The sequence below is a fragment of the Nannobrachium achirus genome (genome assembly GCF_963921795.1).
Source record: "Nannobrachium achirus genome assembly, chromosome: 1".
NCBI lineage: Eukaryota > Metazoa > Chordata > Actinopteri > Myctophiformes > Myctophidae > Nannobrachium > Nannobrachium achirus.
This window is the reverse complement of record NC_137810.1, coordinates 56,651,841-56,662,846: the sequence shown is the minus strand read 5'-3', so window position 1 is coordinate 56,662,846 and position 11,006 is coordinate 56,651,841. Positions and strand designations below refer to the sequence as shown.

Below are 11,006 nucleotides of genomic sequence, written 5' to 3'. Positions count from 1 at the left end.
TCGCCTCGTCCGATAACACCCTAACACAGGACATTATCAGAGCATAATGTCCTCTCACTCGGGGTAAATTGCTTACTTTTACTTGAGTAAAACATTTGCAGTATTGATACTTTTACTTGAGTAAAACATTTGAGTACTTTTCCCTCCACATCCCCATACGTAACGTGGCGTTGCGAAATGTGTGCATGGCATTCCACCGCCGTGTTTTGGCTTATTTATTGAGACGCAAAGCAAGGCAAGAGCCAGTTTATTGACAGAGTTTACAAGTCGGGTGTTATGCGCCTAATTAGACACCTTGCATGGTCTATAGCAGGGTTCCCCAATATGCGGCCCGCGGGCCATTTGCGGCCCGCGGCAGCTACTGTCTGGCCCATACCAACCCCAGTAATAATGGTGGTATAAGAGCAGCAACAACACTAGTATATCGTCATTGTCGGGTGAAAACCTGCATCTCAAAATGTGTACATTCTTTCGCAAGGTAAAGCTCTGCTTCATCAAACAAGGCCGTCGCACAAAAGTAGTGAAAACAGCAGATCTACAAGCACACAACGCCTCGCGGTGCGAAGCGTTGTGTGCTTGTAGATCGGCTGTTTTCACTAGTTTAACTCATTTTTAAAATGATTAATGCAAAACGAACGGTTTTGGACATACAGTACAAGATTTTCACCCGTCAACGACGATATCTGAACTGTCGCTGGAGTAGCGGGAATGCCACCGTCGCCCCCCTGCAATGTTGTGGCCCTCGGCTTGGTACCCTAGACATGATTTGGCCCTTGGGGAAAACTAATTGGGGAACCCTGGTCTATAGGGAGGAGAAGCACGGCTGGGTGTTGATGTTCCATACATCATCTGCACAACAGCGAGCAGGGGGGGAAAAGTGTGACTGAGTTCCTAGGGCCCAAGGTGGAGGGGCCTTAATTATTTTATACTTTATCTATTGAAAAATAGCAGATATACATAAGCTCACAGCATGGCACCGAGTGCCGCGCTGCGAGCTTGTAACCAGACTTTGCTGCCTGTCATCCATGTGGATTAAAGGGCCTCAAAATAGGTCCACCTGGGCATTGGTGACTGCCTGTATCTAGAATGAACATACTGGCATTACACTGTTTCACATCGCCTGCATTGCCGTTTAATTTGTTCTGTCTTGAGACTTGGCAAGTGTTATTACACATTAAATGACTGATATTAACTTGTAATTTATCATAAACAAGTACAAGGTATTGCTATATAACGTGAGATGACGACCGGTGGCCTGAAAAAAGAATCCACTGCATTTGTCAAATAAACTAGTGGAATATAGAGCTCTTACAAATGGCCAGAGTTGGAAATGGATCGAAACAGCGTTATATGAAATGGACTATGAGAAGGCAAACGACTGTGGACTGAGTGTCTGCGCAGTGTAGTGTATTGCGCCCTGTACTTATAGACTCTGTCAGCGCCTTTAGCGCTCTTAACTCATTGAGTGCCAGCCTATCACCACTAGAGGGCGCCCAGTGACCAGAGAATAATAGAGATATGCTGGTAATGCATGCCCAAGCCCTGGAGCCATGACTTTTTTTACAAAGGAAAGGACACTTTCCTTTGTGCATGTACAGGAAGAGGATGAAGTTAGCTTGAAGTTAGCTATTGGCTACCAAGCATTTTAGAAGCCTTATTTTCGTCAACTTAGCCATGATTAAACCTTGCACACCTCATGCATGGGAAAAAAACAGAGAAGAATGAGCTCTAAAAAATCCAATGCAATCCTGGATTGCATTGGAGTGGATTTGTGCAGTTTGTTCACAGCTTTCAAACCAAAAAATCCGATTGGAAATCCGTTCAGGCATTCTTGAGATAATCGCCATTATGTTTTACATGTAATGTAAACAAAAATGGCTGCCCTGTATGTTAGATGGGGTTGTATGGGGGTGGAACATGCAAAATCGCGATTGAAATCATGTTCACCAGATTTGATGGGGTCCCAAAAAAAAAAAAAAAAATTCAAAAAAAATTTTTTCAAAAAAAAAAAAAAAAATTTTTTTTTTTTTTTTTTTTTTTTTTTTTAAAAGCCGAACTTGTTCGGGATCGGCACACTACGATACGCTAATAAAGCCGAACTAGTTCGGGATTGGCACTCAATGAGTTAAGTGTCATTTTCTCTACAAACCGCGTACAAGGTTGTGGTTTCAAATCGTATGTCATGACTTAGGACCGCTATGGCCACCAGGCAGACTGGCTATTGGACTCGTCGCGGTCCATTCAAAGCAGACGCGTGCGATGTTGATAATGGTTCGTCACTTTTAGCCAAATACCTTGAAAACGTTGCTCAACATTTTTAAATGTGCACTCACAACGCAGTGGCTCTGGAATCAATGTATAGTACTACAGACTGGCATAAGAAACATTAAAAACACTGAATATAGAAGGGGGTGGGACTAATTAAATCTTATTCCACATTAACTCCTCTAATACCAGTAAGACTCCCTAATCGGGAGATAAGCGACCGTAGGTCACTTATCTCCACAAATAGGGCAAAAATTTGTTTTGCCAAAATCTTCCTGATCCATGTTGATGACATGAGTGTAGACATACTGTGTAGTGATTTTCGTGATTTTAGGGCAAAATCTGTAGGAGCAGTGTCCAAAAATGTGTTTTTAAAAATCGGCCTGGAGGTGGCGCTATATGGGAGAGATTCATGTTGATGGGATGAGTGTAGACATACTGTGTACCGATTTGCGGGATTTTAGGGCAAAAATTGTAGGAGCAGTGTCCAAAAATGTGTTTTGCAAGAATCGGCCTCATGGTGGCGCTAGAAGAGGGCCATGTGAGAAATGAGGGGTGGGGTCTCCGCGCCGCCAAGGCGGACGAATAGGTACCGGCCCCGGCTGTCCCGGTCGCTCCTAGCCGGAGTTACGGCATTTTATGTGAGCTGCAGTGTAGGGGGTCCTCCACTGGGGGCGCCACGACTTTTGCATCCGTTCTGGAGCACCAGGAGTCGGTGGTCCCCGGGAATTCCCCGTGAGCAGCCCCGTTGGGGTGGTCATTTGGTCAGTTTAGCACATTTGGTCATTTTTTACATCTGGGGGTCCCCAGGGAGCTCCGGGGGTCCTTGGAGGTTGTAGTTTGGCAGGTAAGGAGTGTGTGTGCAAAATTTGGCATGGATCGGGGCAACGGTTGCGGAGATATGAGCAGGGCAAGAGTGTGACGTGTGACGGACTGACTCACTCACGGACAGCCTGTGGAGGTTTTGGTAGTAAATGCGACCTACGGTCGCAATAAATATCTCTATTGGATTAGGGAAGCCACAGGTACAATCGCATTACTTCACAGCACACGTTTCATTACTCTGGCATGACAGGTTGTGTACTTCTCTGATACATCAGAAATGATACGTCTTCCAATACTTTTGCTTCTACTCCACTACATCTCGGATCCTAAATATTGTACTTTTACTCCACCACTACATTTATTTGAAAACGTTAGTTACTTTGCAGATATAAATTATGATATTATAAAAGATGCACAAACCCCTTTGGCCCTATTTTATACCTTGGCAATTTGAAAATAGCCGATCTACAAGCTCACAACGCGTCGACGCGTTGTGAGCTTGTAGATCTGCTATTTTCAAACATTTTGTACTTTTACTTTTGGTACTTTTAAGTACATTTTGATGCCAACACTTTCATACTTTTACTCAAATGCGTTTTGAATTCCGGACTTTTACTTATAACAGAGTATTTATATATTGCAGTACTGATACTTCTACTTAAGGAAAATATGTGAGTACTTTTTCCAACCACTGCCAGCATGCTAGCAGGTTGCTCAGAAGAGCACCCGGGGACAAGGTCACAGGTCGCACCAGGTCATCCCCCCCCCCACACACAGCAGGTATTTCCCTGCCTTCACATGCAATTAGTTCCGTTATGTATTTGGCTGCCGGTCCCCATCTGAAGGGCTTTGGTGCCAGGGAGTTCTTGTGGTTGGCTGTCGTCGGCGTGGAAAAGCTCATACTGTGTGTTTTCCAAAATCGTTACTCTTCAAGAAATTTTGAAAACTAGAACAAATGTCTTCTTAACCCATTTAGAATGGGTACACATTATTGTGTATCATTATTTTATGCTTTAACCTTTGAAAAACAGCAGATATACAAGCTCACAGCGCGGCACCGAGTGCCGCGCTGCGAGCTTGTAGATCTGCTATTTTTGAAAAATCGTGAAAATTTGAATTTTTACCCGATTCTATAAGCGTCTTTAGAATCCTTCTAAGATTTTTTGAAAAACCTATGTTTCTATATGTCAGCAATCTGGCCAGCCATCGTCAAAGAAAAGGTCCTTTTCACTTAAATGGAGCTCAGTTAGTCTGTTCTTGAGAGACTACTATGTCAGTGGTGCTCAAACCTTTTCATGTGAAGGACCCCCAAAATGATATTTATTTGGCCACGGACCCGCATCTCAAAATATCTAGTTCCAGGGACCACCCAGAAGCAACATTTGAGTTACAAACGTTCGCTTTGAAAATACATATATTCAAATATTTGCACACATTTTCACAACTTTTTCAAAAATAGCAGATCTACAAGCTGTGAGCTTGTATATCTGCTATTTTTCACTGGTTAAAGCATTAATAATTCTAGGCCTAAATGGGTTTAAATGTCAATGATTACTGCGACAGCTGTCTGTAAACAAGGGTGGTCCCTCCACCTCCCGCGCGAGGCGGTTTTTCGCGCCGAGGCCCGCTGGGGCGCTGACAGACAGACAGACAGACAGACAGACAGACAGACACTGGCATTTGGATACACCTGGTCAGCCCAGATGCAACAGGCCTTAAAGGACAACTTTGTTTTTTTTACAACAAGGGTTCATATTTTAGATTGTAATTAAAGTATATAAAAGATGGGTGTTAAAATGTTTGTATTTACTTCTTTCTATCGTTTTAGAGATTTTAATTATTTTGATTTCAGTGGCTGGGGGCATGCGTACCAAGTGGCTAAATATGTATTTTTACCCAGAATAAGCCCATTCCCAAGACAACACAAACTTGCATGGTTAGATGTGACTTATGGGGGCTACGGGCTAGTAGTGTTACTGTAAATATCAATAAAGAAATTGCTGGTTTATTGTGTCTAAAAATACATATTTAGCCACTTGTACGCATGCCCCCATGCGTATGCATGCCCCCACATTTTAAATGCTAAACATGATAAACCAATAGACCCCTTTCTGGGCCCGCCCCTTTCCCCCCTCCCCCTGAGCGGCGGCCATGATGGAGTTACTGCTGCAGCAGTGTGTGTCTATGTCTATGTCTATGGAGATGGGACTTTTAATGAAATTAGTCATTACCAGTCCCATCTCCATGATATTTAGATCTAATTCCTTCGCCAGTTCCATCCGCATGATTTGTAGATCTAATTCTATGAGTCCCATCCACATGATTTGTAGGTCTAATACCATTGCCAGTCCCATCCTTATGATTCGTAGATCTAATTCTATCTGTTCCATCTCAATTATGTTTAGGTGTAATTCCATCGCCAGTTCCATCCAAATGATTTGTAAATCTAATTCTATGAGTCCCATCTCCATGATTTGTAGGTCTAATTCCATCGCCAGTCCCATCCTTATGATTTGTAGATCTAATTCTGTCTGTTCCATCTCAATTATGTTTAGGTCTAATTCCATCGCCAGTTCTATCCGCATGATTTGTTGATCTAATTCTATGAGTCCCATCCTCATGATTTGTAGGTCTAATACCATCGCCAGTCCCATCCTTATGATTTGTAGATCTAATTCTATCAGTCACATCTCAATTATGTTTAGATCTAATTCCATCGCCAGTTCCATCCCCATGATTTGTAAGTCTAATTCGATACAGTCCCATCTCCATATTTAGATCTAATTCCCATGATTTGTAGATCTAATTCCATCACCAGTTCCATCCCCATAATGTGTAGGTACAATTCCATCGCCAGTTTCGCCAGTTTCATCCGCATGATTTTTAGATCTAATTCTATGAGTCCCATCCTCATGATTTGTAGGTCTAATACCATCGCCAGTCCCATCCTTATGATTTGTAGATCTAATTCTATCTAGCAATAGAATTAGACATACAAATGATAGGGATGGGACTGGTGATGGAATTAGATCTACAAATCATAAGGATGGGACTGGCGATGGAATTAGACCAACAAATCATGGGGATGGGATTCATAGAATTAGATCTACAAATCATGCAGATGGAACTGGTGATGGAATTAGACCTACACATGATGGGGATGGGACAGATAGAATTAGATCTACAAATCATGCAGATGGACTGGTGATGGAATTAGACCTACACTTTATGGGGATGGAACTGGTGATGGAATTAGATCTACAAATCATGGGGATGTGACCCTATGGAATTAGATCTACAAATCATGCGGATGGAACTTGCTATGGAGTTAGACCTACACATAATTGAGATGGGACTAATATAATTAGATCTACAAATCATAAGGATGGGACTGGCGATGGTATTAGACCTACAAATCATGTGGATGGGACTCATAGAATTAGATCTACAAATCATGCGGATGAAACTGGCGAAACTAGCGATGGAATTGTACCTACACATTATGGGGATGGAACTGGTGATGGAATTAGATCTACAAATCATGGGAATTAGATCTAAAGAATATGGAGATGGGACTGTATCGAATTAGCTATAGAATTTGACCTTCACATAATTGAGATGGGACTGATAGAATTAGATCTACAAATCATAAGGATGGGACTGGCGATGGAATTAGATCTACAAATCATGAGGATGGAACTATATAGAATTAGATCAACAAATCATGTGGATGGAACTGGCGATGGAATTAGACCTACACATAATTGAGATGGGACTGATGGAATTAGATATACAAATCATAAGGATATAACTGGTGGTGAAATTAGATCTAAAAATCATTGGGATGGATCTGATGAAATTAGATTTACAAATCATTTGGATGGAACTGGCGATGGAATTACACCTAAACATAATTGAGATGGAACAGATAGAATTAGATCTACGAATCATAAGGATGGGACTGGCGATGGTATTAGACCTACAAATCATGTGGATGGGACTCATAGAATTAGATCTACAAATCATGCGGATGGAACTGGCGAAGGAATTAGATCTAAATATCATGGAGATGGGACTGGTAATGACTAATTTCATTAAAAGTCCCATCTCCATAGACATAGACATAGACACACACTGCTGCAGCAGTAACTCCATCATGGCTGCCGCTCAGGGGGAGGGGGGAAAGGGGCGGGCCCAGAAAGGGGTCTATAGAACGAAGTAAATGAAAACATTTTAACACTCACCTTTTCTTTTCTCTAATTACAATCTAAAATATGAACCCTTGTTGTAAAAAACTGAAGTTGTCCTTTAAGCTAGATGCAGAATAGACCCAAATTTAGAGTGAAAGTTTTTAACTCAAATCTTCGCTTCTGGGGGTCCCTGGAACAAAATATTTTGAGATGGGGGTCCGCGGCCAAATCCATATCATTATGGGGGTCCTTGACATGACAAAGTTTGAGAACCACTGATATAGAGTGGCAACATTTTCGGCCTAAATCAGTGTTTAAGGACCCCCAAAATGATATGTATTTGGCCGCGGACCCCCCCATCTCAAAATATTTTTGTTCCAGGGACCCCCAGAAGCAAATATTTGCGTTAAAAATGTTCACTCTGAATTTGGGTCTTGCCTTAAGCTAGATGCAGAATAGATACGCACAGCTCAGACCCGTTGGCCCCGTCCCGGGATGACCCACCGCTGTAAACTCATGTATACAGTATATACAGTATAACTACAGATGTACTGTGTATACATACAGATGTTTTGCCCTTTCAGTTTGTCTATTGCCATACAGTATATGCACCTGATGTCTTCTCTGTGAAGTCTACCTGCTTTCTCACATGGTTTTCCATAGTGGACCCTTCACGTTCAGTCCTTTCTTGTTTGATCAACTTCCAAACGCCGCCATCTCGTCGCGCGTAATGTTATTGTGAGTGTTTAGTGTTCACATGACACCTGTGGTGATGATGAGGTCAGGGGGGGTATTGTTGCGTGTGACAGTTACATCTAAGATCATGTAATGAAAGATCACTATCAACAACGTGGCCATGTTGATGGTGGTGTCATTGTGGGATTAAGCCATTCAGGCCTAGAATTATTGAATGCTTTAACCAGTGAAAAATAGCAGATATACAAGCTCACAGTGCTGTAGATCTGCTATTTTTGAAAAAGTCGTGAAAATGTGTGCAAATCTTTGAATATGTTTATTTTCAAAGTGAACGTTTGTAACTCAAATTTTGCCTCTGGGGGGTCCCTGGAACTAAATATTTTGAGTTGGGTCCATGATGGCCAAATACATGTCATTTTGGGGGTCCTTCTTATGAAAAAGTTTGAGAACCACTGACATAGTAGTCTCTCAAGAACAGACTAACTGAGCTCCATTTAAGTGAAAAGGACCTTTTCTTTGACGATGGCTGGCCAGATTGCTGACATAGAAACATAGGTTTTTCAAAAAACCTTAGGAGGATTCAAAAGACAGGGGCTGTTAAGTATGACATCATTTTGTAGGCAGAGGACAATTTCTGCCCCCAGTTTCCGTGAATCTTTTTACTATTTTTTACTATTTACACATTTTTCTTCTCTTTGTTGTTGAAAGGAAAGTGTTAGAATTATACTTTAGTCGTTATTTTTGTCTCGGATCTGTTGAAAATAGCGAGGGACAGAAAATGCTCTGGGGGCAGATTCTCCTCTGCCTACAAAATGATGTCACGGCTTAAAAGCCCGGGTCAAAATTCGAATTTTCACGATTTTTCAAAAATAGCAGATCTACAAGCTCGCAGCGCGCTGTGAGCTTGTATGTCTGCTATTTTTCAATAGTTAAAGCATAAAATAATGATACACAATAATGTGTACCCGTTCTTTTAAAGCCCTTAAGCCCGATATGCTTTTCTGTGTGATGAATTAGTGAAAATAGCAGTGAGGAAAAGTCAAAGTAGCATAACCTCGTGACAAGGTCACAAAGCATAGCGTTCCAACACGTTGTGAGCAAAATGTCAAACATATTATGTTTGACATTTTGAAAGGTTTTTTAGGAATAGGTACAGGGTTCCCACAGATTTTGAATTGAATTTATATTAATACACTTTATTTATTATAAAAGCGCGTTTAGCTTACCTATAGCAATGATGCAATAATGAGGCTCTTAAACACGCCCCGGCCTTGACAGAGTCGAGCAAAGGTGACGTGTGACAAGAAAGAACAGATCTACAAGCTAACAACGTATCACGGTGCAACGTGTTGTTAGCTTGTAGATCTGTTCTTTTTGTCATGTCATGTCCTGTATATATTAGGCCATACGTATTTCACGCAATGCTAGACATGTTTTTTTTTTTTTATGAACAAAATCAATAGCCAAAAGCAAAGTAAATTAAATCCTAACATTTTTCCAAAACATTCCGTTTATTCCAAAGCTTTTCCAGTCTTGGAAAAAATGTTTTTTGAATCCCAAAATATTTCCAGGAATTTCCTGACTGTGGGAACCCTGAGGGTATGTTGTGTCTTGTGTGTGAAGGTTACTGTTTGTAGGAGTGTGTGCGTGCTCGTGTGTGTGTGCGTGTGTGTGTGTGTGTGTGTGCGTGCGTGCGTGCGTGCGTGCGTGCGTGCGTGCGTGCGTGCGTGCGTGCATGTGCGTGCGTAAGAAGGAGCAGGAGTCAGACATACGTAGTAGAGTTGATGGTTGTGTATCCAGAGGGACACTCGGGTATACAGCCTCCATTGTGGATGACGTACTCATGGCAGGCTGGCTCCCGGTCCATTGGCAGCTTCTTACTGTTCTTACACTGGTTGTGGAGGTCCTGCAGACAAACAGCAGAACGGTTAGAGGATAGAGTCATGCACACTAGGGATGGGACGATAAGCGATGTTATCGTTTATCGTGATAAAAAAACACTCACGATAATCGTATCGTGGAGATTTAATTTATCGTGATGGCGTCATCCGTCATGCACTGGGGATCAATTCACCTTTTATTTGCCAAGCTGCGTATCCAGTACCACTTAAACCCTCTATAATTGGTAAAAGGCACTTATAATATAGGTACTTGATACAGTCTTTTTTTCACTCTCTATCAAATGTCTTTGCCAAAACATGGCCGATCTACAAGCTCACAACGTGTCGCGCTGCGACGCGTTGTGAGCTTGTAGATCTGCTATTTTTTGTCAAATGTTCCGCCCCAGGATAATGGATCTTGATTATCGCGATATCGTAAATCACGATTTATTTTGTCACAATATCCCTAATGCACACTCACAAAGCCAGAGGCTGTGCTGGATTATATCACCGAGTGAAGGAAAGAAAGATTTAGATGGACATTAAATGACGCATATTGGCCTCTAAGTTTAAGGGCGGTAAGCAGAAATGCTTTGGGGCAGCGCAATGTTATCGTTTCAAATGTTTAAGAGTCGGTGCAACTGGGATGTAAAGACTGAAGCTGTGCCGAGTGCTTGTGAGCGGACGTGCCCGTTTACTGTCATCAAACTAGAGGCCATAACCAAATAAGTTAACAGGGTTCCCACACATTTTTACCAATTCATTTCCAAAACTTTTCCAAAACTTTTCCAGAATATTTAACCCAATTTCCAGGACTATATAACAATAATTTAGCTCAATAACAGGTCGCTTACTCCTATGCGCAATGCCCAAAGACAGGTAGTGTATGGCAGTGGTTCTCAACCTTTTCAGGCCGTGACCCCCAAAATAATCATGTTTTAACTGGGGACCCCCCACCCTGACGAGCACTAAGAGTAGAGGAATTTTGTATAACACGGTTCTATTGTGAAATCGGCAATTTTCACAATTTCTGCCTCTATATACAGTATTTGACAATTTGGCCCATGTTTAATTTGTCATTTCAGAGGTATTAACAAAATCAATAACCAAAGACAATGCATAGATATTTTTTCCAGGACCTTCCAGAACC

At 41.8% G+C, this 11,006-nt stretch overlaps 1 protein-coding gene across 1 annotated transcript in view; it reads right to left on the bottom strand.

Moving 5' to 3' along the window:
- Positions 1 to 11,006, bottom strand: part of insrb (insulin receptor b) — a 196,143-nt gene that overhangs the window by 65,376 nt on the left and 119,761 nt on the right. The window contains 1 exon segment of the mRNA XM_080735499.1: positions 9,749 to 9,882. Coding sequence (XP_080591625.1) covers positions 9,749 to 9,882 — 134 coding nt within the window.